The following is a 25,485-nucleotide window of genomic DNA, read 5'->3' as shown; positions in this document are numbered from 1 at the left end:
CAACGCAAAAAAAAATGTGACAGGCAGCGCTCCTAGCGGAATTCGTTTTCGACAGTCTTTCCACTTTTGTAACACAGTAACAGTAGTTTGAGTGGTCCAGTGGTCCTATTACTCATATATCGTGTTAATCTTTAATCAGTATCAAGGACACAGCTCGTTACTTCATGTAATTCGTAGACAGCTGCTCTGATTATTAACTTTCCTAAACCAATTTTACGAAGAACGGATTATTACATGGCGCAAGTAATATATACATCCTCGTGTAGATTATAATCAGTTACGTCCATGAATCTGCTATTAATGAGTAGGAATCAAAACAATGACGGATAGTGTTGGTTCTGATCGTCGAAGCGACACATCTGGTCACGGACCTGGTGGTGTTACTCCAATAGCAGGCAGATTAAGGATGGATGCTGTTTGTGTAATTGACCTCAATCAAAGTGAATATCTAAGCCACAGAAAAAAAGCATTTGATGAAGTACGGCAAGCAACTGCTGCAGTAAATGCTAATTGCCATCATGTCCAGGTTTGAAATTTGTGAATTATTTGAAATACTTATTATTATTATTTTGTTTTATATTGGATATTTAGTTTGAAAAGCTTGATTTTGGTGAGACAACTATTCTGGAAACTTTTTACAATGCTGATGTCGCCCTAGTAGATTTATCAAATCAAGTTCAACAAAGTGCCTTATTTTATCACTTGGGTGTGCGAGAAAGTTTTGGCATGAAGGAAAACATCTTACTCTATAATGATAAAGACCCAGGACTTACTCTAATGCTTAAGGTATGTCATAACATAGTTAGGTGACAAAATAACTCAATATTTAATTAATGAGACAGAATTTTTAGTAATAATGAATGAACATTTTTTTTTTAATAATGTTTTTCTCAGAGGTCTTGCAGCAATTACACATTTGTGTCATATCGTACTCTGGAATGTGGCACATGTGTTGAAACTGATCCTTCCACTGCCCGTTTGGGATGTGGAGAGGAATCTGGACCAGAACCAGGGTTCAAAATCCAGTTATCAATTAAGCTGAGAAGACTTCTGCAAGATGTTGAAGTGCAGTCAAAGGCTCATATGAAAGAGAAATTCCTTGCAGATTTAAGAAAGGCTAGAGAAACATGGACTGGTCAAGAATTGATCAGGGCCCTTCAGGGTATGAGGAGGAGGCTTGACGATCCAAATATTCTCTCCGGCGATGTTATTCTCAATATGTTAATATCCTTCAGGTATAAATTGTTAAAGCGTACACAGTGGTTAAGAAAAGCACTGACGAGTTTATTTAACCCCAAAATCTAGAGAGGTGCAAGACTACGATGCAATGGTGACATTATTAGAGGATCTAAAAACGGTACCAAACCGCCGTCATTACACACACACACCAGCAATACGGCATTTGTATGCTTTCGCTCTTAATCGCAGAAATCGAGAAGGAGATCGGGAGAGAGCTTTGGAAGTAATGAAAAAGGCGCTTGAAAAAAAAGAAAATCATGTACCCGATATTCTTTGCCTATGTGGACGTATTTATAAAGATATCTTCGTCGAATCACAACATATTGACATGGATAGTTTGCAGAATGCCATCCACTGGTATAGGAAAGGTCCGTATCCATTTGGTGGTTGTTGTTTTGTTATCCTCTATTTTATTTAGTAATAGTTTTTTTTTATTGCAATTTTTGTAAACTGTCGTTGGATAGCTTTAAGGTAAGTTTAGATTATTGTGTTGCATTAAAAATGTGTTTTATTTATGTTCAATTGATGTGTTACACTTGTAGTACCACGAAAAGTAATGTAGAGAAATTAAATATTTATTTATACATTTTTTTTTTTTTTTTTTTCTAATTTTAGGCTTTGAAGTGCAACCCAATGAGTACGCGGGAATAAATTTGGCTACCTTACTGGTTATCGCGGGGAACGAGTTTTCCAAGTCGGAGGAGTTGCAGCACATTGGTATGGTGCTAAATAATTTGATAGGACGGAAAGGATCCCTGTCATCGTTGAAAGATTATTGGGACGTGGCGACGTTTTTCGAGATCTGTGTTCTGGCCGAAGATTATGGCAAAGCCGTCCAGGCAGCAGAATGCATGTTCAAACTCAAACCTCCGAATTGGCATTTAAAATCCACCATTGGTAACATCACACTGATCAATCGCTTTCGCCATAAAACGGACGAAAGTGCAAGTGCAGCCGGTGAATCAACGCCATCTCCTGAAGAGCAAGTCTTCAATTTCTGGTTAGAATATTTTGTTGAAGCTACGAAGGCTGAAACGGAAGAAACCATTCGATTTCCTATTGTAATCGTGGAACCCACCAAAGTATTCATGCCATCTTATGTCAATGTCCATCTCGGGGCGGAGGAAAAGTCTCTGGAAATCTGGAACATGTGTTTGGACAGTTTATTAGTAAGTTTAATTGTAAACATTTTGTAGCTTTATTTGATTATGTTTTTCTCATCTAAAGGGGAAATGTCGACAAGTCCACCATTGGCTATTTACTGCCGAAATGATCAAAAGTGTGTCGCTTTACAAGCGCGATGAACGGTGTCTCTTCCTTTACGTCCACCAAAACTCAGATGATTTTCAAATGATCTTTCCATCGGCCGCGTGTCGTCAAATGTTTTATGATCTTGTTCTTCAACTCACAGCCGATCTGGGAGAAGCTTTTACAGATCTCGATAGTGACTTGACCCCGGGAGCTATTCGTTATGAATACGAACTCGATGACCAGAGTAGGCGGGTTGTGTTGGGAAAAGGTAATTGAAATTTCAGTCTAGTTGAATTTAAAATTAACTTGAAGCATGTTGAACAGGAACCTACGGCGTGGTGTATGCTGCTCGCGACTTCAATACACAAGTGCGGATTGCTGTCAAAGAAGTACCAGAAAAAGATATCGGCGAAGTGCAACCCCTTCACGAAGAGATTAGACTCCACTCTCAATTGCGCCATAGGAATATCGTCAAATATCTGGGCTCCATCTCTGAAGGGGGATTTTTCAAAATTTTTATGGAGCAAGTTCCAGGAGGCAGTCTATCCGAGCTATTGCGATCAAAATGGGGCCCCTTGAAAGAGAATGAGGCAACTATTGCTTATTATACACGACAGATTCTGCAAGGCTTGAAATACCTTCATGACCAAAAAATCGTGCATCGGGACATCAAAGGCGACAATGTTCTCGTCAATACGTACAGGTATTTTTAAATGTTGTAGGTATCAGTAATACCAATTATTCTGTTACTAATTCCTTTTTATTAAACAAGTGGTGTTGTAAAGATTTCTGATTTTGGAACATCAAAGCGCCTTGCTGGTCTTTGTCTCAGTACGGAAACATTCACAGGAACTCTACAATATATGGCGCCGGAAGTTATCGACAAAGGTCAAAGGGGTTATGGTGCCCCAGCTGACATTTGGTCCCTTGGTTGTACGATAGTTGAAATGGCAACTGGCAAACCTCCGTTCATCGAATTGGGATCACCCGAGGCTGCCATGTTCAAGGTAAAACACCACACGCTCGTCGCCTTGTTTTTACTATCGCAAACCTACAAGAGTTGTCTTATGTTTAGGTCGGCTATTACAAAATGCATCCGGAAATTCCTGTAGAAATGTCTGAAAGAGCCAAGCATTTTATTTTGCGCTGCTTCGAACCCGATCCAGATCGACGAGCAACTGCCGCAGAACTGATGGAGGAAAACTTTTTATCAGAGTTCGTCCTATTTATTATTACACATTCGGTTAAATCAACAGACTGTAGCCTGAAATGTGTCGTTGTTTTTTAGGAAGAAAAAAATGGGTCGACTTCCATCTAACCAAGAATATAGTCGAAGCGTTTCTGTTCCCGTTGGCGATCGGTCCATGCTCCGGACAGAACGTGGTAGTCACTTGCCAAGAATGGCTAGTTCTCCTGAAGAAAAGTATTATTGGCAATAATTGTTAATATCCTTAATCTTTGCTTTCCTTCGTATAATCTCGTCTCATTCTTCGCGATTCATTTGCTTGGTGTGGCATTTTCAGTGGTTTCGCCTACATGACCAAAACAAGTCCGGCCAACACATCCATACATTCGCCAATGTCATCACCCGTCACCATCCCTGCACAATTAAGCTTTACAACCAGGTAATCCACATTTAAGAGCTTGTTTTCCATCTACTTAGATCTCTTCATCAGTCAGGGTTTGAGCAAGAATAACATAACAATACTATTTTGCTTTGGTGGTTGTTTTATTTCTAGCACTGTAATGTCACTGGATGAGGACCCTCTGATATGTGGAAGGCGAAGTTCTGCAAATAGCCATGGGACAAATACTGGCCCATCATCAGGATATTTGAGTCCCTTTCCTCTTAGTCCTGAGGTGGACGGTTGTTCTACCAAAGGCGGAGGCATCCTGGGCGAAGGTGTCGAACTTTCTCCTGAAGATGGGTTTTACACCCTTAAGAAAGATTCGCAGCGAAGACAAACGTTGACGCGTGTCTTATCGCAAGATGGGAAGAAAATTTGTGAAGTTTGGCTTCGTTCCCTGGAAAAAGAAGTAGGACAAACTCCACTCACCGCACCACATTTACTGACATTGATGCGAGGTCTGCGCGACTTCATCCCAGAACAAAACAAGTCAGCCATTGAAGCAGCTATCAGTACCCTTCGGGAAGAAGTTGACTTTGATGTACTATAATACTATACTTATAAACCACCTTGAATTATTAAGTTTGTCTTATCTGGCCGGCAGGCCTTTCCTTTTCAAAAGTGTATACACCGTAGGTATGTGCCTTTGGTATATATCGGGTCAAAGGCAACCATACACTTTTGAAAAGGAAAAAAAAAGGTCTGCCAGCCAGAGTGAATAAAAATTTACTTCTTTGTCCAATATGCCGACAGATTTTTGCGCTCAATCACATCCAGTTAGCTCTGTACCTGTTCCAGGATGCGGTAATGATTGCTATCTTTTTCTATTACCATTCAAATGACTTTGGTTTCACTTTGAACAGTTTATCAGATGCATTTTCGTTCATTTTGCAGGTCAATGCCGTTTTACGAATGCACAGCATCAAACCTCATTGGATGTTTGCGCTTGACAACTTAGTACGTAGCGCAGTGCAAGCAGCTATAACCGTTTTGAGTCCAGAGTTAGGTGCTAACCTAGCCGGTGGGGAATCCAGACGGATTAAAGTATACTATTGGAAAATGTTGTATTCAAACCGGAATAATTTCACATTTGTCTTCATCTCAAGATGGATGATCGAGTTGATGGAGCGGGCGAGGGGAAACCCGTTGGAAACTGGGAGGAAGCGCGTGAAAGAGTCGAAGAAGGATCGACTTCAGGTGTTTCTACCATCAATTCGAACAAATCCCCCAAAGAATCAACGGTTGTCAGTTATTTAAATTTTGCAGTGATTATTTCCTTCTTTTTTTAAAACTAATATCTATATTTAGGAGAATGAACGTTTTCGGGAAGAGCTCAAGAATGCCTTAGAAACTCTGCGGCGCGACAATTTGCGTTTAATGCAGGAATTAGTGGATACTCAGCGCAGTTACCAAGATACCTTACGGACGACTTTGTCGGAACAACAACTACAGAGGCAACTGATACAGCAACTTCTACCGCCAAGGCCGTTGCAAGTTCAGGCAATTCCAAGTATATTTTTTAAATATTATACCTATTTGTCTGGTGACTTTATTAAAATACTTGTTACTTTCTTGGATTAGGTGAAATTGATTCTGCGCTAGTTTCCTGGTTGCAGTCGAATAATGTAGAGGAATGTGACATAGCTTTGTTTACTTCGGAAGGATACATACTTATTGACGTGATAGAATTCTTTACAAGGGAAGACCTTCGACGAATTGGCTTGCGTGGTGGTACCGAATTGCGTCTGTGGAGAGCAATTTTAGAACAACGAGCTCAATCGAATATTGCTTAAATCTATCAATGAGTATAACAAGAAAACCGCACGTTCAGCCGAATCAAACAAAACAAAAAGCGCATAATTATTGTGTAATTAACCTCATAGTCGGCCAATGAAACTACGCTCTTTCTGAAGTTTTTAGTTGTACTATTGTCACCAGTAAACAGAAAAGGATCTGCAGAGCTCTCTGAGTCTCTGCCAACAAGATCTTTTATGTTGTTAGAATTTATATAAAATGTTGTGTTTTTTTGCTTTTACTTGGAATGTTTAAAAGTCATCTTCTATGTGCCATTTCACTCATCCCAAACCTTTCTGCTCCACTTTTACAATTCTTTTCTTTAATTCATGGCAATAATTTTATCTCCCGGTTTGAATAAAGTGCAGCAAATTATATTTACTAGCGTAAATATTTGTGCTTTCTCGTCATTTATAGATGTTTAATTAGCAATTCTGTTTGGGAAATACCAGAAAAAAGAAACGTATATCTACCAATTCACTTGTAGTTAAAGTTACGGTTCTTTTTGTAATACAAACAAAAGCCCGGCGATCTCGACAATTGACGACTGATTGACAAAATGAAAGAAATGAATGTGCATCAATGCATCCACAAATTTGTAAACTAAAAATGAAGACAGCACAGCACAGAAGGTGTTGGTCAGATAAAATCAAGGATCAAATTAAACAGTAGGAGAATCAACGCGCGGCGGTTACGTCTTAATTCCAAGTTGGTTCAAAATTCTTCGTCGTTGGGGCGATCGAGATCCCGGTAGTGGGACATGTGACGAGGTCCACCGCTATAGAAAAATAAATATACAAATACAATTTTTTTTTTAAATCAGAGTTTCATTTAGTAATCATTTAGCCAAGCATAATGCCCTGCTTTTATTAAACTTGTTCAAGGCCGGCTAACGATTGGAAATGATTATGGAAATGTGAATTACCGCTTAAAAGGGAAGGAAAGCAACTGTTTCTGGTATTCAAACGAAAGCAAAGAAAACAACGTTTGGAGGGTAGCCTGTTCTTTATTAGAAGACGTCGAAGTCAGCTGGAGTATCAACGTCATCATAGCCAATTATTGTCCGACCTTCATACGAGGATTGTTGGGGCCTGCAACAAGTCATACAGCTGAGCTTTAGACTTTGTCAAACCCAAATCCCAGTACAACCTCTAATCTTCCCGAAAACATGGTAAAACTCATGAAATCGAAGAAGAAAATCACTTACCCACGGCCTCTGCCTCCGCGGTTATTTCGTCCGCCAAATCCGAAATCCCTGCCTCCTCCTCCGCCAGCGTTACTAAAGCTATTGATCTGTGGCGGTCCTCCGAAACCACCTCCACCATAACCTCCTCTTCCTCCACCGTAATTGAAAGCACCATATCTAATTTGAGAATATGAAAGAGATTAACAAACATATTTAATAAGAAGGAAATTATTATCACTAACCCGAAACCTCCAGGTGGACCGAAATGCTCGCCTCTTTGGGACTCATTCATTGGCGATGGTCTCACCCCGGCAGCTCGATTTCCAGGATGCTCGGGCAATTGCGGCCTTTTAGGGTCACGCAAGTAGTTGTTGAAATATTCAACATCCTTTCGCACCTCATCAATCTTTTCAGCATGTTTGTTAAAAACATGTTTGCGAACGAAATCCGGACCCTTAAACTTTTTGCCAGATAGAGGGCATAGCCATTTGTCTTTGGCAAGTTCCTGTGTGTTGGCAGCAACGAACTTTTCGACCTCGCTGAAACAAAATGTATAATTATGTAAAATGTCGCAAGAAAAAGTAATAAAAAAGAATTCCTTACGCTTTCGATTCTTTCAAACCCAATTTACTCGCTTCTTCATCACTTAGCCGTTTGATTGGCTCCAGAAATGATGCAATCTTATTCTCGAAAGATCGACAATAGTCATTGATTTCATTTTGGGTAACCTACATTCCGAATAAATACATGTTTCAACTAAAAAAACAACATTCTTTTTAAATTTATGCTTTCGCACAGGCGATATTACTTTGGATGACGGAGGAATTCCACGAGCATGCATAATGCCACATCGGTTCGGCATTTCATCTTCATTCGGATATTCGCAATGATTGTAGTAATCAACCGAGTGAACAATACGCAAGTAGAAGAGCAGACGATCCAGCACTTTAATAAGTTCGTCGTCTCTAGTCAATCCTGCAGCTGCTTCAGCTTCTTCGCCTTCTTCATTAGCTGAGGCACCCAAGAGCTCTTCCTCTTCAGCAGAAGCTTCTTCGATCAAAAAATCGGTTATGTTGTTCAGAACCGGGTTGCGACTGGTGCCAGAGAAAGTAAGTGTAGAATCAGCGACCGAAGAATGTTTAGCTTTATCATTCTCTTCCTCAGCCCATAGTCCCAAACGTGCATCTAAGTTTTGGATGATTTTGGCTGCTAAACGAATGTCGTTCCTCACAACTTGTTTATGCGATGTTATGCCACTAACGGTACGGATGCGACGACTTAGATCCCGGTTCACAATGGCTCCCAATTCGGTGTCACGTAGCTAAAAATTTAAAAAAAAAAAAAAAAAAAAAAAAACAGTTAATATTACCCATTAGTCATACAGTAATTAATTGTTACTTATAGAAACATACTCGAATGTTGTTCAAATTCCAACAAATCTCTTTGATGTTAACATTGCGCTCAAACGTCACCCAACCACGGCGAAACCATCTGCGTTCTGGCTGAGGATCAGCAATAGCAGCACGTAAAAATCCAGGATACCGTTTGCACATCTTCATTAAACAAAGCTAAAGATTAGAAAACTGAATCTAACAAAAAAAATTAGAAACTCTCATTACCGCTTCGACTTCCAGTTTGGTAATGGTAGGTGCCAAATTACGGAGAAATATGGAGGCAGTCCGATGCAATTCTCGGGGAAGAACTGGCCCGCCATTTTCCTTTTTTTCTTCCTCCTTGCTTTCATCTTCATCAACTTTTTCTTTGGCATCATCTTTTACTGGAATTTCATCAGCTGCTTCGGTTTCCCTAGGACTACCCTCACCACCAGCTGGCTTACCATCAGGGCTTTGAGGAGCTTCAGATATTTCCGATTGTTCCTTTCCTTCCCGCTCCCAGTCGCTTCCACTATCCGATTCAAATCCGCTTCGTTTTCTTTTGCCACCTATAAAATAAATATAAAAAATACTGGTAAGGCAGTGCGTCAAAAATTAATAACAATGAATTCCTACTGTTATTAGGACTTTTTGGGTCAGAGCTAATTTCCATTTTGGAGTCCTCGATCACACCATCTTCTTTAGCATCGTCGCCTTCGCCCAAATCATCATTTTCTTTATCTTCAATCTCCTTGATAACCTTCTCTTGGATTTTAATAGGCTGCTTCAATTATGAAAGTGAAATGATTTTTAAAAAATCAGTTATAACCAATTAAAGGAAATTAAATAGACAAACCTTATCGGCGGTTGGTTGAGGAGGGTTGTCAAGGACCTGAAGATCTAACTCATTCCCACCTTCGAGTTTAATTACCACGGTGTCAAGAAGTTTTACTAGCTTTTCTGACTGATCCGCATCGATAGTCACTTGATCAAAAGAACCCTCAGCCATTAAATCCAAAATAGTTTTCATGCGTAACTATATTGAATTAATTGATTAGTTACAACCAGAATCTGTCAAAATTAGAGACAACTTACTTCAATATGAGCTTTATGCTCGTTCTTCCGTTTTTGATTCTCTTCCGGGTGATATTTCAACTTAAACCTACATTCGTTCGAGGAAAATATAATAAAACAAATTAGTAACAGAATTAATGTTGAAAACTTCGAATTAAAATAACCAGCTAGGGACCACACTTTTCAAGAGGCCAAGATTTCCCTCACCTGTTCTCCCGGTACGGATTTTTTATAACCTAGCTACTAACTGACCACTGCATTGCGCGCAGTTGAACCCTACTCTAACGCACACTTTGGAGATCTGTTCATTTCATGTTCACACAGTTAAAAAATTGATTTTCAAGTAGCTTTTGACAGATGGTATGGCACCTTATAGAAAGGTCGGAGATGGTTGAAATAAACGGAGGGACGTCAATAGCAGCTATGTCAATCGGCTGAAAAACAGGGGGGATTAAATATATGTAAATTGGTTATCCGAAATCCGATTACACGCGGCAAAACTTATAAATAATTTAGTTACCAGAAAAATTCAATGCAATACACAACACACAAGTCTTTAAAAGAAAACTTATAAGAAATTCTTAAAATATTGATTAAATTTGATATTAACACTTGTAAAAACAAGAAAAAAAACAAGCAAAAACATACCACTCTTCATCCTTGTGGCTTGTGAAAAATTCATTCAGCTGCTGACGACGAAATTCTAGCTTGTACTCGGCATACTTTTTAACTGCTTCTTCGTCAGAGATTGAATCATCGTGGGCAGCCAGAAAAGCTTTAAAGGACATCATTGGTGGTTGAGTAGGAAATTCTTCCCCTCTGGAAAATCAGGCATTATTTATTATTATTATTAACCCTACACAACTAACAATTACCATAAAAACATTACCTTGAAGAAGATCCACTAAAGTTTCCAGCGTTTGGTGGAGTATTAATGACTGGTTCATTCTGACCCCATGAAGAGCCAATGTTGGGCCCATAACCAGCATCAAATCCATAGCGCCTGTCTTCCCTAAAACCATTTTACAAGATTAATAAATGGCAGCATAATATTAGTATGAAAAACATACCAGTCAGGCCTCATCCTTTTTGGAGCTTGTGGTGCATCATACCCACCTGCTGGGCTGTATCTTTCACGACCTCTGTAAGATTCGCGATATTCGTGACGTGGTTGAGAACGAGACCCTCTTTGAGACCAAGATTCACCTCTTCTCGGTTCCATGATGCCTCTACTTTGAAACATGCATTGGACTAAACAGCTTAAAAATAACAGAGCATTTGTCAAACCAACCTATCATTCCACTCTTCTCTCCTAGGATTGCCTCTTTCTTCTCTCCTTCCAGATTCTCCAGCTCCCCGGTACTCACTTCGTTCTCCTCTAAACTTATCCCTTCTGCGACGATCATAATCATCATCACTGTCCCCCATGGTACAGGTTGGTGACCTACTTCTTAAGCTATGGAGAAAAAAAAGAGGAAACTTTAGTTTAATGTTTTATAATATTAAGCATCAATTAATCAACTAATAAGTAAAAGTACTGCCAACTAAGTGGCAATATGGCCGAAAATGCAGATGATTTTTGATAAGAACAATTCGATGTACCGGCATACTCAAATACCAACGCAAGTAAAATAAAAAACTTAATTTCACACACAAAGTTACAGAACTCGCTATAAAACTATTGATGTTCATAAATTTCATATCTTCTTCGAACTTTACCCAAATTTGCGTTTAGTTTGATTTCGCCACGCGATCAGAAGAAAACTGAGAACGCCGTTGCCCGTTGGTGCCAACGAAAGTTTGAGGAATACAAGTGCTGTCGCCTGCAGGGTAAAACTGTTACTGCCTTATGATTTGAATAATCAGTAACTGAAGAACATGGCTTGGGCTGAGAGACAACTGACAAGCGACATAGGCTAAGGCCGCTAAGCGCTAAGCTAGTTAATTTCTTGTAATAACTAATAAGATAACAAAAAAATATATTTTCACCAATGTTTTTTTCTAATAATTGGATCATTTATGAATTAAACTTCTAATGTACCTAGTAAGAAAGTAGTCTTAAAGATTTTTTTATTAACACCATTGGCAAAAGCAAGATTCAACTAGCTATTACATTCTATTATTTATTTTGTATTTGTTATGAATTTTATATTTTAATCCTAATTATAGCTTTAATTGATCTAATGATAAATTAAATTGTCGTGGCGCCACATGCTAGGCTAAACCATCGCACCGTTCGTAGTGTGTACACATGCCGATCCCTTGCTTCGCGCGCGAGTTTCCCGATAGGGTGTTTTTTTCACGGGGTTTAGGTTTTTTGGGGGGAATTTGTCAATATTTCCACCAATCATCAATTTCTCATTTTTCCACCAATCAACAATTTCTCATGAATCATTTTAATGGCATTAAAATAGATCATGAATGTGGAGAGAACCCTTATGATGCAGTGTCATTTGCTGTGAAATCGGCCCTTTATGCAACATAAATTCCATCTATTAAAATATCAACCATGGATGGATATCAACATGAACTGGAGGTATTCAATAACACTCATACTCAGGCTCATCGTTGTCGAAAAGCACTTGGAGGAGGAATGCGGCAGGCGGGTATTTTGGCCGCAGCCGGAATTTTGTCACTTTCAAAGGGACCTACCAGGGTAGCTCAAGATCATATTTTCACCAAACAATTGGTCAATTGGCTGTTACTGCGCAAGAGGTTGGAAAAAGCGTTGTGGAAGTTGATCGATATACCGTAGAGACGAATATGGTTATGCTAAAAGTCGAGCCCATATCAGGTGCTACCCCTAATTCAATTGTGAAAAGATTTGCTGAATCTACTGAAAAGGAAGTTCACGGGATCGGTCAAGATATTCGTTGGCTTGCTTACCCGATGACTGAAACGAACATCATAATTGTTGTTCACTGCAGTAACCCACCTGAAGACATCAATCTCGCTCAAGACAAATAAGGGTATGTTTTTGATGAAATCAATCAAAGTAACGCTGTATAAGTAAACTGGAAGCTTCATAAGTGCTTTATTCCATGTAACGATCATTACAAACGTAGTATTGTTGTAGATTGGGGAATTAGTGGAAGAGCTGTTCTTTTGTTTCTATCAGCCGTTACTCGTCTTCTATTCATGTGTAAAAAATGAATACATTGTTATTTACCATTTCGTAGTTGTCGTTATGAAATCATGCGTTTTATAGCGCTTTTTTTAAAACTACCTTAAGTCATGTCGCATATCTAATTAGGTTTTTTTCCCCCAAGAAGCCAAGCACTTCCACTAGTGGTTAGATATTATACATAAATACAAAGCTCGAGCTTCGAATTCAAGCAAAACGTAACACGGCGTACAAATGTAGGGAAATTTGATTAACTGCTTGGACGTGTTTATTTAATCTTTGCTAGTAAAAAAAAAGAGAGGCCAACACCCAAGCAATAAAAGTAAGCCAGCAGTTACACACGCACGTTACGATATTGATTGGTTTCAAACCTTCTCCTTCTCCGAAAAATGCTTCATCGTCGCTCTCAAACGTGTTATCGGGCACCTTGTAAAGGCGGATGACGGGCTTGTTAGGATCCTTCACCAACAAATATTTGCCATCCTCTTCCTTCATACACAAATCATTAATCCAACGGAGAATGCCCCAAGCATTGTCGATATTAAGGTTGATTTGCGATGCGAAATCTGACAGGTGGAACTGCTGTGTTCCAAGGATTACACGACGCGATGTATCTCGTAAGTGCATACGTGAAACATATCTGAAGCAAACAATATTAGTTACAATAATGTTCGAAGGACAACAGGAGCCTTCACATACCCGAATTTAATCCAATCAGAGTTGGCGAGCAGAGCTTGCACAGTCCATTTTGCTAGCTTGCATGCATTATTCTTCAGCTCGTTGGCCTGAACAGCACCTCGCTGAGTGTCCAGTTTCTGGCGCCATTCGACTTCACCAGACAACTTGAAGTACAAAATTATTTTAAAGACACAGTTTCATTACGAACAGTAAATATGCATACCCTTGAGTCCCATTCATTAAGAGCTTTGATGTTGATAAATTGGTTATCACCAGCCGATCCAACGGTGACAGCGTCATGTTCGCAACGTGCCACCAGGACACCACCTCCTGAAAACTTAGTATTAGACTATTTATTTCAAATTCAAAGTTTTAACCTACAAACCTTCATCAAAGTCAGTACACAAGGAATGTTCTCTGTGTTTAGTCTCTTGGTATCATAAGGATCATCTGAGAGCTCCAGTTCATGTTGACATCCGTCCATGGTTGCTTTTTTAATAGATGGAATTTGTGTTGCATAAAGGGCCGATTTCTCAGCCAATGACACTGCATCATAAGGGTTCCCTCCACATTGATTCATGATCTTTTTTAATACCATTAAAATGTTTCATGAGAAATTGTTGATTGGTGGAAATATCACATCAGCTATATCAATATGTCAACATACATGACCCAACATTGCTGTCGTGTCAATAAAGAAAGTTGACATAAATTAATTAAGTATCACCTGAAGCATAGGATCTTTGTAGGAATTTGCAAATTTCATTTTCCAGATGTTGATGAGTTTGCAAGTCTCAGCCTTGCCGATCCACTGGCATTGGAAACTAATGTAGTTTCAAGAATTATAGGGTGATAATCCAGCATTGTTCTACCATCACATCGTAAATCATCCATTGATATATCCAAAGTTGAATTTCGTTAAGTAAGGACAATTTTATTTCAATAAGAGACCAACAGAATTTAATTATTTATACCTGGACTCCATGATGAATGAATGCTTTACGGTATATAAAAAACCGTACGGCTATTGTACCAGCTTTACGTAGTAGGGAAAATAATTTACAATCAAAGGATTATACTACCTACATTATTTAAAATTTGACTACATTTTGCTTTAAACTTGCCTTGATTCAGTTGATTTGATTGATTAGCAGCCAGCCTTGTTTTGTTTTTGTTTTGTTTTTGAATCCAATCCAAGGCCGCGTTGAAGTTCGACGGCCTTGAATTATGGATTGGCGTCAGAACCACCTGTCGGGAGAAAAACTAACTAAAAATAAGCGATTATTTTTTACATTTAAATCACAACGACCCCATTATCTCAATCAAAGCGGGATCACGACGTTGCAATGTAAAAGCATCCCCTCTACAAGACGGTCGCAATTTGAATACCGTGACGAAAACCCCCGCAAATCGCATAAAAGAACAATGGAACCCCCCAAACGAAAATCGTTTCCCTATCTCTCCGAGAGGAACAGCGCCACCTCCCAGAGAGAAATCGAGTAAAAAACCCCGAAAACAGCTATCGAGCCGTAGAAGAAAGAGACGTCGTCGCACAGTCGGAGTAGGAGGTGGGTAGAGTGGGGTCGGGTGGGGTGGGGTGGTGGGTGGGAGGAGACAGGGTCGTTTGCCGATAAATCCCTATCGGGAAACTACACACACTACGAATAAAATTAAAATTAAAATCTCAGTCATCTCCTTCTATTCGAAACTATTTTTTATCGTGCAAACCGATTGTATAAACAAATGGTTCAGCGGGTTCAGCAAATTACTAACATAATTCTTCATTAGTTTTTAGTAGGCCTAGGCCTATCATTTTTTTTCGTAGATATCGATGGTTTACAATAATCGATAATTAATTGTGTTTACGCCTTACAAAATTTGGACACGTGCTAGGCGGATTTCATTGGATTTTTCCACAAAATTAATTGATTATTGACAAAAGCCACTCGTCTTCGAAGGTTCTGATTCTAACTACGGAAAAATGACATCTGATTTAGGTTCACAAGATGGTCTTTTAAAGTCCACTCGGCATTCCACAGCACTGCTCGATGTAGAAGGTTCGAAAGTTAAAAGTACGTTTTCCCAAGTTAATTAGTTTTTATGTTAGGTAAACATATGTATTAAAATTTACTTCTTTATCTGTTTGCAGCAAAAGAAAATCTTGTTTTCTCTCTTCTACAAGAAAAAAAGCGTTCTAATGGAACTTTTAAAATCCAGCCATCTCTGTCTTTGCAGAGGGTAAACATAGAAACAGATTTTAGATCAGAATTAATTTAATAAGACCAAGAGTTTCCTTAAGCTTGAGAAAATTGTGTACTTTAGGTTAAAGAATTTCTACCTCAAATAATGAAAGCAAATGTCAAAGTTCAAGAAGAAATTTTGAGTGATCCGAATAAAAAAACCATCTATGATATACAAAATATAGATGGGGCGAGTGGACCAGTAATAGAAATGGTTTGTATTCACATAAATTAATGCTGAATCTATACAAAAGGTTAAACTCTTAATTGCTTTCCCAATAGGATGTAGCCCTCTATGAAGACACAGACTCAGACTGTTCAGTCCCCTCAACAAATTTAGGCACAGAAACAAATCATGGCCCCATTGATGAAAACAATATCAAATTTCCAGGATCTAGTGTTAAATCAAATTTAGTTGAAGTTATAGAGAAGGATTATGTAGAGCAGAAAAGTGAAATTGTTCTTGATGTCTAACAACTGAAAATAAATTGTATAATCTTCTTCGGAAGTCCTAATTGTTTAATGACCATTGAATTTTTCCCTACAACAAAAGACTGAAGAATTGCTAACCGACAGCAATCACTAAGAGTTCTGGGATTGATTTCATAATCATGCAATAGCCTTTTAACAGCTGAATTGGGTTTAGCCAACTCTTTAGGACGTTTTCCCAAGTTGTCTCTCATGTATACATCAGCACCATAATTCAGCAGCAACTGCACCACCGAAAACAGGTTACGATATCTGCCTTGGCACAAAAATTACGTTAATTTTGTTTTAGTCATAGATACGAACCTTAATGAACTTACGCAGCAATATGAAGAGGAGCCTTATGTACTATTGTGGCATTGACATCAGCACCTAACAGAAAAGCAAGATTTTCTAGAAACAAACAATTAATTGCTCATTAATGGTTAAATCACCTGCTTGTATCAATGACAAAATACAGTCTAAATTAATTTTGTAAGCAACACATGCTGCATGAAGAGGTGTTCCATAGTGTCGATCTGCAGCATTCAATTTTGCTCCTTTAGATATTAAGAGTTTCACACATTGAATATGACCTTTCAAATATAAGTAATTACATTATGAAACAATTGAAAATAACAACACTATATTAATTCTGAAAATAACTCACCTTTCATCACTGCTTCATGAAGAGGTGAATTTAAAGGGTCAATCAGAATTGTGGGATTCACAGAAGCATTACTTTCAATCAACAACTTGGCTACTTCTGTTTGGCCTGCAGCACAGGCCACACACAGTGGAGTTGCACCATCAATATTTCTGGCATTAATCTGTTGGCATGATGAAAACATTAGCTTCAGGTATGAGAAAACAGGAAGGATAAACAGCAATCAAATTGAACTCCTTACCCATGCACCTTCTTCTATTAAGAACTGCACAGCAGCTACATTCCCTTTTGAACTTGCTTCATGTAAAGGAGTGACTAGTTCTGTTGGTGTCATGCAATTCACTACATAGCCCCGACTAATAAGTGCTTTCATTACTTCAATATTCCCCTTTTTTGCTGCATAATGCATCTAAGAATAAATTTACAATCAATGATACCAAATTTATTTGTATACAACAAACAATTAAAATCAAAACAATATAAAATAAATATAAAATAAACTAAGTAGCTGGTTATAACATACAGGGTGCCTGTTCTGGAGAGATTCGTTAAGATGCCATTCAGTTAAAAGGCGGTCCATTTCCGATTTTTGAAATTGCATCAATAATTAAATCCACTGTTCAGTTCATTTCATGTTTTGCCTCCTTCTTCACACCTTAACGAGTCAGTTATTCAAAAATGGAAGTGTAGAAGTTGCAGAAAATGAACTCTTTTCCGACCTTGTTTTTGTTTGGAAAATTTACATGACACAAAACAAAAACAGATGCCACAGAAAATGAGATAGATCACTGGAACAAAATCGTGCACGGTTTGATAAAAAAAATCTTGGAGTCCTCCTCTAGCGGCAAGTTGTGCTAATGTCAGAGGGCACTAGTGTCGCAACAAGTAATTTGCAAATATTTATTTTTTTTTTCAAATTCAAAACTGCAAGTCTGCAATTTAAAATTTAACAACGGTTCAGCACCGTTAACATTCATTCGTCGTTAATTAATTGCAAGTACAGTCCAGTTGCAAACCTGACTGAATTTGGTCACCAGACGGGTCTAATCTAGACTCCGATCTCCGAACTCAAATAGGATCTACTGAGTGCTGACTGCTGAGTACTGACTTTGTCCGTCTGCCTAAACCTAAATTTCGTCTGCAGTCTTTTCTTTTCTTTGGACAGTTACACTGTTAGCTGTACCCAGTCAGGTAGTCACACACAGACACAGTCGGTCAGTCACACAGAGAACAGACACCAAATCTAGAAATTACAGCGCCGTTAAATCTTAGTGTTTTTTTTCAATTTATTATTGTCTCAAAAATTTTTAGGTGTTCCCGTAATAATTACTGATTTGGTGTTCTTGTTGTGCTCCATTATGGGTATTGAACAAAGTACACCCAGCACTCAACCATCGGTTGAGTCAAGGAGTAATATCCACAATAAACCACGACAAGATTCGTCTCAAACCTTGGATGATAATGGTCGTTCGTCTCCTCATCCCAGCCTTTGCTCTTCTGATGTAGATGTCCCATATGTTTCATACACTGTCAATAGACCAATTGGAGGTACAAACAACTTATATTGTACATTTTAGTTTTACGATTTTTTTTAGTTTATGATTGCCTTCATGTTCTTCATGCAACTTCTCCCATTTAGAATCTCCCAAACACCAAGGTAAACCAAATGTGAAAAGTGGAAAAGGTTATGGAGTTTCCTATGCTCCCTCACAACCATTAAAAGGAAGAAACATAGTTGTTGTGTCTCAAAAATCCATGCTCGATGAAGGAGAAGAAGATTCAGAAATTCTCACTTTAGGGGTATAAATTTGGATTTTTTTCTAATTAATACTTTAAATCTTTTGTATCAAATTAAAAGTTTTTTTTCTTTTACTTATAGCGAATACCATTGTTTTTGCCAATTATTCGAAGTTCGTTATCCACAACTCATCCGAGAGAGCCTGATATTGTTGATCGACTTGATGCTGGAGCTTTGCAAAGTATAGTAGGACTACTTGAGGGACTAATGAAACAAAATGCTGAAACAGTAGTTACTGAGCAGAATCAGCTAGCTCAAAGTTCAAAAGATATTGAAGCCCAATTTGCGGCAATAATGACTGCACTTACTGATAGACAAAAAATGTATGCTAAATATGCTGAGAAACTAGCACGCATTCACGAGGTTTCACATTCTTTAACCCGCTGTCAATTAGCCCTAGCAACAGCATTAGATAGCATTGAAACATTAAACCGTCAGCTACCAACATCGGATCGATTGGAAGAGTTCATATGGTCTACTGGTTAATATTGGATTTGCCATTTACTTACTTACGTTCGTGATTTTCCTTCCTGTATTATTGCTATGTTCTTCGTCTGAACATTCTGTTTTGATTGAACGCGTCCTTAAAAAAATAATTTATTTGAGCATATATTGTGTTGTTTGTAAGATATTAAGTTCGTAGTTAACCTTTATTCTTATAACAATCATATATACCGCGCTTACCTTTTAGAGATTTATGCGTCTTTAAAGATCTGTTTTTAACTAAGTTACGTTTTTCTAACGACTTCCGGTATTGTATGGAATTTTATTTTTAAGGATATTGTTCGAATATGCTTACGTTAAATCATCATGCATCGCTTCACATTTTTCCCTTTTAAGTCAAAATTTTTTTATTCTTTAGCCTCTTGGCCTCTTTGAGTCTTTGCTCTTTATCTAGCCTAGGCAGAGCAATGGCCTAGGTGTTTGAAATATGAGGCAACTGCTCTGCTGAATGGACCGAATGACTAATGCGTCGTCTGTAAGTCTACTACGGTCTCGTACTGAGTGAGACTCGGAGTTTTGTATTCAATTTTGTTTTTCTTGATAAAAAGTTTTTCTAAAATTTGTACATGAAATTTTTGTATTTTGTGAAATGAGAAAATCTCAGAAAAGGGGTTATGTGTGCATCAGGTCATTATTTGGCCTTTTAAACGGACTATTCTGGGTATGCTGGTTCGTTCGCTGAACTGAAATTAAGGCTACCATCGATGGTTTCGCATTTCTATAGTACTCAATAGTTATTAAAGAAAACATGCTCTTTGATGCTCCTTTTCTTTTTTATGAAATTCAATTACCTAGTTGTCAGCACGTAGACGATGGTTTCTTGTAATTTATTGAAAATTTCATTTTGATTATTATTTTTTACAATCAGTTAAAAATATTTAGTTCATATTCATGATGTATCAAGTGAATTGCAGATGTATGATTTCATTTATGGAATTGGAAATAGATACTTGGTGGTGGAGTGGTTGGAATTGCAATCTGGCTACGAATATCTTACAGTGGATTTGTCTCACTTCTGCCTCAACATGAGCTTCTGAGTTTGGACTCAGTAGGTCTCATAATTGGTGCAGTTTTATTTCTTGTTGCATTTTGTGGCCTCATTGGAGCCTGGTTTATGAGCCCCTGCCTTCTCATTTCAGTAAGCATATTAATTTGTTGTGTTTTGTGTTGTTTGCTTGCTGAATTGTATCATATTTTATTTTTTAGTACTTCATATTAATTTCCATATTATGTGGAGCTGAGCTGGTTTGTGGAATCTTTGGTGTTCTATACAGGGAGATATTCTCTGCATCACTTCAGCAAGAACTGCTCACTGGTATCCAGGCACATTATAATACATCAAAAGAATATACTGGAATTACTTTTGCATGGGATCACATTCAGTACCAGGTGAAAAAAAAATCATAGAAATCTTAGCCACCCAGGAATCTGAGAAAAACAAATATGTTAGTCAAATACTCCTTTAACACCTATTACAGTAGCTTATTTGGTTTGTTTACTTTAGTTTAATTAGTTTTTTTTTTTTTCCCACTGTGTTCAGCTCAGCTGTTGCGGTGTTCAGCATTATGAAGACTGGTTCAACATTTCTGCATGGCCTGGGAATTTTTATGTTCCTCATTCATGCTGCATCCCATCATTTCAGTACATGAGTGGTATTTGCATTCTTAAGATGAAGGGTGGACAAATTGTTAAGTATGCATAATGTTTACAGATTGTGGTCAGTTAGAAGAAGTTTCCATGTGGTTTCCGTCTGGTTGCTATAACAAAGCTCAGATTTGGTTGAAAGAGCGCATTCATCTAGTCGGTATAATCGGATTTGTTGTTGGCGTTATACAGGTAAAAATCGTACGAATTCTCCTAATTCATTGGCAAAAACTTATAATATAGCTTTTTTTTTTAGATTTTTGGATTAATATCTTCGATGATCTTGTTTTGTTTTACTCGTCGCCGTGCCGGGTTTAAAACTTACACAGCTGTGAAATCACAATCTTTTGCTGTATAGACTTCAAGAAAGAAATGGTTCTTTTTTAACCGGGAACAATCTCGTTATAATTGTTTCGGCTTTTTGTTTCACTTATACTGTTTCTCATTATAGTGCCAAAATAATTTTGAATCTGAACTAATTCTAGTATCACAAGACCGCTCGTTCAGACCTTACTGATTGAGCGTGACACCTGAAGTGTATAATATGACAGATTTTTCTTTTTCAACTTCCAACCGCTTTCGACACCTGCGTGTGTTGAAAAATTGCGATTTTTATGTTTTTATGTTGTAAATTAATTTTAGCCCCTGTATCCTCTGCTTCACTTCTTTTTTTGGTAGACTGAACTCCTGTGATATTTGTCAAATAACCACTTCAGCTAAACGCAGCATAATGAAAACTCTTTGTAGCTAATGTTCTTGCAGCAAACAACTTTTTCTTTTAGCTTTAATGAATCTCCTAATATGTTAATTGAAATCTCAAATATATACTACTCATACAAATCCTGTTTCCCCAGCTTTTGTTATATGTTAAATCGATAAGTGTCTCGGTAATAGTGAACTCGTACCGTGTACAGTCGAGTTAAAGAGAATGTGCTGCACCGTCTTTAACAAGCTATCCGTGACTGAAAGAGTCCGAAATATCATTTTAGCATTTTTACCTAGAACAAATTGTAATTAAAAAATGTTTAAATGAGCACTATTTCTACTTACTATTTTAGTAAGTATTGTAAGCCCTGACAAAATCGGCCTGTGGGGTCGTATAGAAATTTATAATTAAATATTTGTAAATGGGAAATCAGCAGGAAATGAGGGTCTCATTATAAATATTGAATTATTTTCAATACACGTAATCATACCTTACAACGCAAAATAACTTAAAAGCGGGATTTCAATTTAAAAAAAAAAAACAAAAAAAAAACAATTATTCAATGGAAAATCAATATTTATTATTCATTAGTAAGAATACAAAAAGCCGCATTGAGTTTTCGCAGTTACGCCATTGAATTCTTTGCGTTGTTATCTGATAGCATAGCTGCCTACTCTATATATAGGAAGCCGAAAGGTTTGGCATCCCCGCCGTGTTGAAAATTGAAGCACAGTTTGCATGGTGTATTAGTATGGTGGGGGAACTTTGGTTGGAATCGGCTATCTCGAATGAAGCCAGTTCCCCGGACAAGAGGCGGAGCTTAGTGCAAAAGTCGAAATTCTTAACACTCAATTGCAGGGCTGGTCGCACTTCTTTGGTGCCCTCTAACCTCTATGAACCAAGATACTAATTTCTTTTGTAAATTCGTCTAAAAAATAGTATATCTTTTTAAAATTTACGATTTTTGACAACAGTTGGATGCCACAGTGGCTAGAGTCCCGGTCTGCGACTCGAATGCGATAAGGTTCGATTCCCATATTCGTCACTTATTTTTTTTCATATTTTCTTCTATTAATTTTAAAATAATTAAAGCTTGAAAAATAATACTTAATTGCTGTTTTTGACTCTATTTTTACGATTTTATAGCTTTATAAGTACACAAGCAATGTGCAATCGGACTTAGAAAATTTTCAGACCGTTTATAGCTCATAGTTCACCCAATTGTCCACCAGGCAGCGCTGATCAGGTGCGACCACTGGCTTCAGCCGAGATAGCCGATTCCAACCATAAGTTCCCCCACCATACTAATACACCATGCAGTTTGCTCACCTTTCCTCCAATTCCCATCCTCCAAGTGGACCCACGGGAGCCACCTGGTGGTCGAAATTATGTAGGGGAGGGGGGAGGAATCACCCGGGCTTATGAGCGGTAATTTATGAACGCCCCATTAATATATTGCCGTAAGGGCTTTTAATGACGAAGGCACACGGGACGGATTACTATTACCAATAGCACTTATTGCAGTATGTGAAATTTATCCAGAAACAAACAAACACAACACACAAATAACACAACTCACAAACAAACAAAGGCCACGTACCAAGCGAACGTAATCATATTGATAAAAAAATTAAGTTTTCATGTATCGCCACTAGGCAATACAACGGCTCCCGTGGGTCCACCTGAAGGCTGGGTAACATTGGAGGAAGGGAAGGCAAATTTGCTTCAAGAAAAAGGCCAAACCTTTCGGTTTCCTAAATACAGTAGGCTTTGCTGATAGCACGCGGTAGCACCCCTAGTGGCGCCAAGAGAAGTTACCATTTTTGCCCCTCATTTTTGGAGGGAGTAAACTTCAAGGGAAAGGAGAGGGTCTTACAATTTTTTTTTAAGCAATTGAAAATTGTTCGAGTGAGCGCGAAGCGCGAATGATGATGATGATGATATTTGTTTTAACGGTGCCACCGAAGGTAGCTGCTAAAGCGCAGCCCACGTCTTCGGATTACGGGCAAGTATGAACGAGCCCTTTGCGCACCGACCGATTGACTGAGATCTTCTTGTAGAATCACATGTCATAGTCAAAAGACTATGAAAGAGAGTAAACACATAGATAGTTTTGGGGGGGGGAAGGGTGAAATGGAATTTAAATTCGACTAATGAGGCCAGACTGAGTTAGAAATTTTACTACGCCGTCTCTGATTTTAAATTGACTATTAGAAGGAATGTTTTCACAAATGCCAATAAGGACTGGGAGGACAAAATCAAGTTTGAGACCGGATACGAGAGATCTTAGGGGCTCCCGAAAGATTTCATAAGTTGGACATACGGTAAGAACGTGGTTAGAGTCTTCTAAATTGGGGCAACCATTGGGGCAAAAACCATCATTGTCCGCGTCAAAATGTCTCAACGTTTTATTTAGGCGATTTCGACTGCTCCTGAGCCTGTGAAGGATTCTCGAAATAACTCTCGACTTGTGGACCTGCCACGGTCTAAGACCCATACGACACCTCGATGAGGGAAGGAGAGTAGGACAGGCCAGTCTAAGGGAACGGCTGAGGTTAGAAATTCTAACAGAGTGGATAACGTTCAAAAATTCTGATATTGAAGGCGTGATTGATAAAACCGGGCTAACGGGATCAGACAAGCATTAAGTAGCGAGCTCATTGGCGCGTTCATTACCAGGGATGGTTACGTGGCTCGGTATCCAAATAAAGTTAGTACGGGTGCCTGAACTCAAAAGGTTAGATACAGTCTGATGGATATATTTAATAAGGTGATGGGAATCGACACGCTGACTATGGATAGCCATAACACTTGCAAGGGAGTCGCTGAAAATATTAACCACTGCAATTTCAAAGTTATAGATATAGTTTAGTGCTTGTCTAATCGCCGCGAGCTCGGCCGAAAAAATGCTACTGTTATCGGGAAGTTTCCAAGCTTTATTTACATCACGGGAAGGGATGGTAAACGCACAAGCAGCACGGTTGTCTCTCAAGGCTCCATCCGTGAACACATTTATGGTATTCGCTGGTTGGGACTCGTAAAGTTCCAAGAAAGTGGCCCGGGCCAGGCCCGGATTCTGAATGGACATCTTTTTCGTTATGGGAAATTTAGAAAACTCGGAGTGGGGTGTTTGCCACGGCGGGGGCGGGAGAGGCCTAACAGTTGACGCGCTGTTATTGAAGATGTTTAGATTGTCGATTAAGTTAAGGTTTTTACAGAGAGGGACGATGGCCGGGGTACTACGAGGTTTCCATTTAATATTTCCGTACACAAGAGAGCTGGCCGTGTGGTAGGTCATGTTAAACGGTTTGGCGTTAAGGTTCAGCAAGTAATTGATCGCCAGCGATTTCCACCGGAAATCGATAGGTTCAATGTTAAGTTCCCAATTCAAAATAGCGACTGCAGTGGACTTAAAAGCACCGATAATAGATCTCATTGCAGCATTCTGGAGCACTTCAAATGAGTAAGTCTGGGACTTAGAGAGAGACGATAAGACTACAGCGCCATATTCAAGTCTACTTCGAATAAGAGATTTATAAAGGCGGACTAGAGACCTGAAATTAAGGCCGATCTTACCTCTCGCGAGAATTTTGATGGCATTCAGATTACGAGACGCCTTGGCGAGCGTAATGCTGACATGCGCGTTCCAGCTAAGTTTTTTATCAAAATGGACTCCAAGAAATTTAAATGTGGTTTCAATGGGAATAGGCAGATTGTTTCGGGTTAAGGTTAAATCCTGATTCATAGAGCGTCTTCTCGAGAAAATGAGAAGGACACATTTTTTTCAATTGAAAAGACTAGGCACCAATCTGTGGCCCAGAGGCCAATACGATTAAGATACGGTTGCAACACCTCGGCCGCCCGCACGTTAGAGTTTGACGACGTATGAAGCTCAATATCGTCTGCAAAGAGCGCTGTGTGGCACAGAGGAGCCGGAATCGGGAAATCGTACATATAGGCTAGCCAAAGTGTGGGACTAAGAACTCCACCTTGGGGGACACCACGCTTGAGGGCTGCCGGTGAAGATAGCTTGTTATTAATTCTTACGGTAAAGGAACGGTTAGTAAGAAAGTGTTTGAGCCAATTCAATATAGAACCAGAAATTTTTAGTTTA

At 38.7% G+C, this 25,485-nt stretch overlaps 8 protein-coding genes across 21 annotated transcripts; 5 read left to right on the top strand and 3 right to left on the bottom strand.

Moving 5' to 3' along the window:
* The first annotated feature begins 49 nt into the window (after positions 1 to 49).
* Positions 50 to 6,289, top strand: LOC124200459 (mitogen-activated protein kinase kinase kinase 15-like). Of its 3 annotated transcripts, XM_046596699.1 has the most exons (18): positions 50 to 243; positions 309 to 526; positions 592 to 786; positions 895 to 1,235; positions 1,306 to 1,607; positions 1,855 to 2,408; positions 2,467 to 2,758; positions 2,815 to 3,193; positions 3,263 to 3,497; positions 3,566 to 3,705; positions 3,779 to 3,913; positions 4,014 to 4,115; positions 4,230 to 4,659; positions 4,872 to 4,922; positions 5,013 to 5,162; positions 5,225 to 5,359; positions 5,427 to 5,628; positions 5,700 to 6,289. In XM_046596699.1, the coding sequence occupies exons 2-18, from the start codon at positions 320 to 322 to the stop codon at positions 5,909 to 5,911; spliced, it is 4,062 nt and encodes a 1,353-aa protein (XP_046452655.1). In that variant the 5' UTR covers positions 50 to 243; positions 309 to 319; the 3' UTR covers positions 5,912 to 6,289. The 3 variants fall into 3 exon arrangements, with proteins under 3 accessions (XP_046452655.1, XP_046452656.1, XP_046452657.1); XM_046596700.1 differs by having other exon boundaries at positions 50 to 526; XM_046596701.1 differs by lacking the exons at positions 4,872 to 4,922; positions 5,013 to 5,162; positions 5,225 to 5,359; positions 5,427 to 5,628; positions 5,700 to 6,289 and having other exon boundaries at positions 60 to 243; positions 4,230 to 4,693.
* Positions 6,290 to 6,393: 104 nt separating this feature from the next.
* On the bottom strand, positions 6,394 to 11,422 carry LOC124200460 (serrate RNA effector molecule homolog). 10 transcript variants are annotated; one of them, XR_006877316.1, is made up of 16 exons: positions 11,265 to 11,422; positions 10,837 to 11,001; positions 10,616 to 10,777; positions 10,435 to 10,557; positions 10,194 to 10,364; positions 9,567 to 9,633; positions 9,328 to 9,507; positions 9,108 to 9,255; positions 8,718 to 9,040; positions 8,511 to 8,651; positions 7,907 to 8,419; positions 7,702 to 7,826; positions 7,341 to 7,637; positions 7,120 to 7,275; positions 6,838 to 7,003; positions 6,394 to 6,690 (listed from the first exon to the last, which is right to left on the bottom strand). XR_006877316.1 is itself a non-coding variant. In XM_046596702.1 (15 exons), the coding sequence occupies exons 2-15, from the start codon at positions 10,971 to 10,973 to the stop codon at positions 6,627 to 6,629; spliced, it is 2,607 nt and encodes an 868-aa protein (XP_046452658.1). In that variant the 5' UTR covers positions 10,974 to 11,001; positions 11,265 to 11,422; the 3' UTR covers positions 6,394 to 6,626. The 10 variants fall into 10 exon arrangements, 6 of the variants coding, with proteins under 6 accessions (XP_046452658.1, XP_046452662.1, XP_046452660.1 ...); XR_006877318.1 differs by having other exon boundaries at positions 9,108 to 9,252; XR_006877317.1 differs by having other exon boundaries at positions 10,616 to 10,774.
* A 632-nt stretch (positions 11,423 to 12,054) lies between these two features.
* LOC124199622 (uncharacterized protein R102.4-like) lies at positions 12,055 to 12,512 on the top strand. The gene is made up of 2 exons (XM_046595527.1): positions 12,055 to 12,260; positions 12,368 to 12,512. The coding sequence occupies exons 1-2, from the start codon at positions 12,055 to 12,057 to the stop codon at positions 12,510 to 12,512; spliced, it is 351 nt and encodes a 116-aa protein (XP_046451483.1).
* Positions 12,513 to 12,919: 407 nt separating this feature from the next.
* On the bottom strand, positions 12,920 to 14,241 carry LOC124199620 (eukaryotic translation initiation factor 3 subunit D-like). Its single transcript, XM_046595525.1, has 5 exons — positions 14,220 to 14,241; positions 13,733 to 13,777; positions 13,571 to 13,677; positions 13,369 to 13,511; positions 12,920 to 13,309 (listed from the first exon to the last, which is right to left on the bottom strand). The coding sequence occupies exons 1-5, from the start codon at positions 14,239 to 14,241 to the stop codon at positions 12,952 to 12,954; spliced, it is 675 nt and encodes a 224-aa protein (XP_046451481.1). The 3' UTR covers positions 12,920 to 12,951.
* Positions 14,242 to 15,048: 807 nt separating this feature from the next.
* Positions 15,049 to 16,102, top strand: LOC124200458 (NOP protein chaperone 1-like). Its single transcript, XM_046596698.1, has 4 exons — positions 15,049 to 15,419; positions 15,497 to 15,585; positions 15,670 to 15,801; positions 15,870 to 16,102. The coding sequence occupies exons 1-4, from the start codon at positions 15,329 to 15,331 to the stop codon at positions 16,059 to 16,061; spliced, it is 504 nt and encodes a 167-aa protein (XP_046452654.1). The 5' UTR covers positions 15,049 to 15,328; the 3' UTR covers positions 16,062 to 16,102.
* Positions 15,791 to 17,707, bottom strand: LOC124200455 (ankyrin repeat and SOCS box protein 13-like). 2 transcript variants are annotated; one of them, XM_046596693.1, is made up of 6 exons: positions 17,243 to 17,707; positions 16,961 to 17,128; positions 16,723 to 16,882; positions 16,508 to 16,648; positions 16,394 to 16,445; positions 15,791 to 16,328 (listed from the first exon to the last, which is right to left on the bottom strand). In XM_046596693.1, exons 1-6 carry the CDS (start codon positions 17,318 to 17,320, stop codon positions 16,058 to 16,060), a joined length of 870 nt encoding a protein of 289 aa, XP_046452649.1. In that variant the 5' UTR covers positions 17,321 to 17,707; the 3' UTR covers positions 15,791 to 16,057. The 2 variants fall into 2 exon arrangements, with proteins under 2 accessions (XP_046452649.1, XP_046452650.1); XM_046596694.1 differs by lacking the exon at positions 16,961 to 17,128.
* Positions 17,708 to 17,812: 105 nt separating this feature from the next.
* LOC124200457 (BLOC-1-related complex subunit 5-like) lies at positions 17,813 to 19,127 on the top strand. The gene is made up of 4 exons (XM_046596697.1): positions 17,813 to 17,935; positions 18,032 to 18,267; positions 18,359 to 18,519; positions 18,599 to 19,127. The coding sequence occupies exons 2-4, from the start codon at positions 18,078 to 18,080 to the stop codon at positions 19,001 to 19,003; spliced, it is 756 nt and encodes a 251-aa protein (XP_046452653.1). The 5' UTR covers positions 17,813 to 17,935; positions 18,032 to 18,077; the 3' UTR covers positions 19,004 to 19,127.
* A 269-nt stretch (positions 19,128 to 19,396) lies between these two features.
* LOC124200456 (tetraspanin-9-like) lies at positions 19,397 to 21,505 on the top strand. Of its 2 annotated transcripts, none has more exons than XM_046596696.1 (6): positions 19,397 to 19,496; positions 19,968 to 20,159; positions 20,228 to 20,410; positions 20,562 to 20,673; positions 20,733 to 20,857; positions 20,922 to 21,505. In XM_046596696.1, the coding sequence occupies exons 1-6, from the start codon at positions 19,470 to 19,472 to the stop codon at positions 21,021 to 21,023; spliced, it is 741 nt and encodes a 246-aa protein (XP_046452652.1). In that variant the 5' UTR covers positions 19,397 to 19,469; the 3' UTR covers positions 21,024 to 21,505. The 2 variants fall into 2 exon arrangements, with proteins under 2 accessions (XP_046452652.1, XP_046452651.1); XM_046596695.1 differs by lacking the exon at positions 19,397 to 19,496 and adding an exon at positions 19,542 to 19,682.
* Positions 21,506 to 25,485: the final 3,980 nt, after the last annotated feature.

The sequence above is a fragment of the Daphnia pulex genome, chromosome 8 (assembly GCF_021134715.1).
Source record: "Daphnia pulex isolate KAP4 chromosome 8, ASM2113471v1".
In the NCBI taxonomy this organism is placed as follows: domain Eukaryota; kingdom Metazoa; phylum Arthropoda; class Branchiopoda; order Diplostraca; family Daphniidae; genus Daphnia; species Daphnia pulex.
The sequence above is the reverse complement of the archived record's forward strand: the minus strand, read 5'-3'. Positions and strand labels throughout refer to the sequence as shown.

What these genes read in the sequence shown, in the direction of transcription:
- LOC124200460 (XM_046596702.1), bottom strand. Translation starts at nt 10,973, where the DNA reads ATGGGGGACAGTGATGATGATTATGATCGTCGCAGAAGGGATAAGTTT. An exon ending in AAAAGGATGAGGCCTGACTG is followed by an intron (nt 10,558 to 10,615) that starts GTATGTTTTTCA and finishes AAATGGTTTTAG; the next exon opens with GGAAGACAGGCGCTATGGAT. An exon ending in CCAAACTGGAAGTCGAAGCG is followed by an intron (nt 8,652 to 8,717) that starts GTAATGAGAGTT and finishes TGTTTAATGAAG; the next exon opens with ATGTGCAAACGGTATCCTGG.
- LOC124200456 (XM_046596695.1), top strand. Translation starts at nt 19,611, where the DNA reads ATGAGAAAATCTCAGAAAAGGGGTTATGTGTGCATCAGGTCATTATTT. An exon ending in GCCCCTGCCTTCTCATTTCA is followed by an intron (nt 20,160 to 20,227) that starts GTAAGCATATTA and finishes TTTATTTTTTAG; the next exon opens with TACTTCATATTAATTTCCAT. An exon ending in ATCATTTCAGTACATGAGTG is followed by an intron (nt 20,674 to 20,732) that starts GTATTTGCATTC and finishes TAATGTTTACAG; the next exon opens with ATTGTGGTCAGTTAGAAGAA.
- LOC124200455 (XM_046596693.1), bottom strand. Translation starts at nt 17,320, where the DNA reads ATGCAATTTCAAAAATCGGAAATGGACCGCCTTTTAACTGAATGGCAT. An exon ending in TCATGAAGCAGTGATGAAAG is followed by an intron (nt 16,649 to 16,722) that starts GTGAGTTATTTT and finishes TATATTTGAAAG; the next exon opens with GTCATATTCAATGTGTGAAA. An exon ending in TTTGTCATTGATACAAGCAG is followed by an intron (nt 16,446 to 16,507) that starts GTGATTTAACCA and finishes CTTTTCTGTTAG; the next exon opens with GTGCTGATGTCAATGCCACA.
- LOC124199620 (XM_046595525.1), bottom strand. Translation starts at nt 14,241, where the DNA reads ATGGATGATTTACGATGTGATG. An exon ending in GGATGATTTACGATGTGATG is followed by an intron (nt 13,778 to 14,219) that starts GTAGAACAATGC and finishes TATGATACCAAG; the next exon opens with AGACTAAACACAGAGAACAT. An exon ending in GTGTACTGACTTTGATGAAG is followed by an intron (nt 13,678 to 13,732) that starts GTTTGTAGGTTA and finishes CTAAGTTTTCAG; the next exon opens with GAGGTGGTGTCCTGGTGGCA.
- LOC124200457 (XM_046596697.1), top strand. Translation starts at nt 18,078, where the DNA reads ATGGGTATTGAACAAAGTACACCCAGCACTCAACCATCGGTTGAGTCA. An exon ending in TGTCAATAGACCAATTGGAG is followed by an intron (nt 18,268 to 18,358) that starts GTACAAACAACT and finishes TCTCCCATTTAG; the next exon opens with AATCTCCCAAACACCAAGGT. An exon ending in CAGAAATTCTCACTTTAGGG is followed by an intron (nt 18,520 to 18,598) that starts GTATAAATTTGG and finishes TTTTACTTATAG; the next exon opens with CGAATACCATTGTTTTTGCC.
- LOC124200458 (XM_046596698.1), top strand. Translation starts at nt 15,329, where the DNA reads ATGACATCTGATTTAGGTTCACAAGATGGTCTTTTAAAGTCCACTCGG. An exon ending in AGAAGGTTCGAAAGTTAAAA is followed by an intron (nt 15,420 to 15,496) that starts GTACGTTTTCCC and finishes ATCTGTTTGCAG; the next exon opens with CAAAAGAAAATCTTGTTTTC. An exon ending in CATCTCTGTCTTTGCAGAGG is followed by an intron (nt 15,586 to 15,669) that starts GTAAACATAGAA and finishes TGTGTACTTTAG; the next exon opens with GTTAAAGAATTTCTACCTCA.
- LOC124200459 (XM_046596699.1), top strand. Translation starts at nt 320, where the DNA reads ATGACGGATAGTGTTGGTTCTGATCGTCGAAGCGACACATCTGGTCAC. An exon ending in CAATTAAGCTTTACAACCAG is followed by an intron (nt 4,116 to 4,229) that starts GTAATCCACATT and finishes TTTTATTTCTAG; the next exon opens with CACTGTAATGTCACTGGATG. An exon ending in AATCCCCCAAAGAATCAACG is followed by an intron (nt 5,360 to 5,426) that starts GTTGTCAGTTAT and finishes ATCTATATTTAG; the next exon opens with GAGAATGAACGTTTTCGGGA.
- LOC124199622 (XM_046595527.1), top strand. Translation starts at nt 12,055, where the DNA reads ATGGATGGATATCAACATGAACTGGAGGTATTCAATAACACTCATACT. An exon ending in TGGCTGTTACTGCGCAAGAG is followed by an intron (nt 12,261 to 12,367) that starts GTTGGAAAAAGC and finishes AATTGTGAAAAG; the next exon opens with ATTTGCTGAATCTACTGAAA.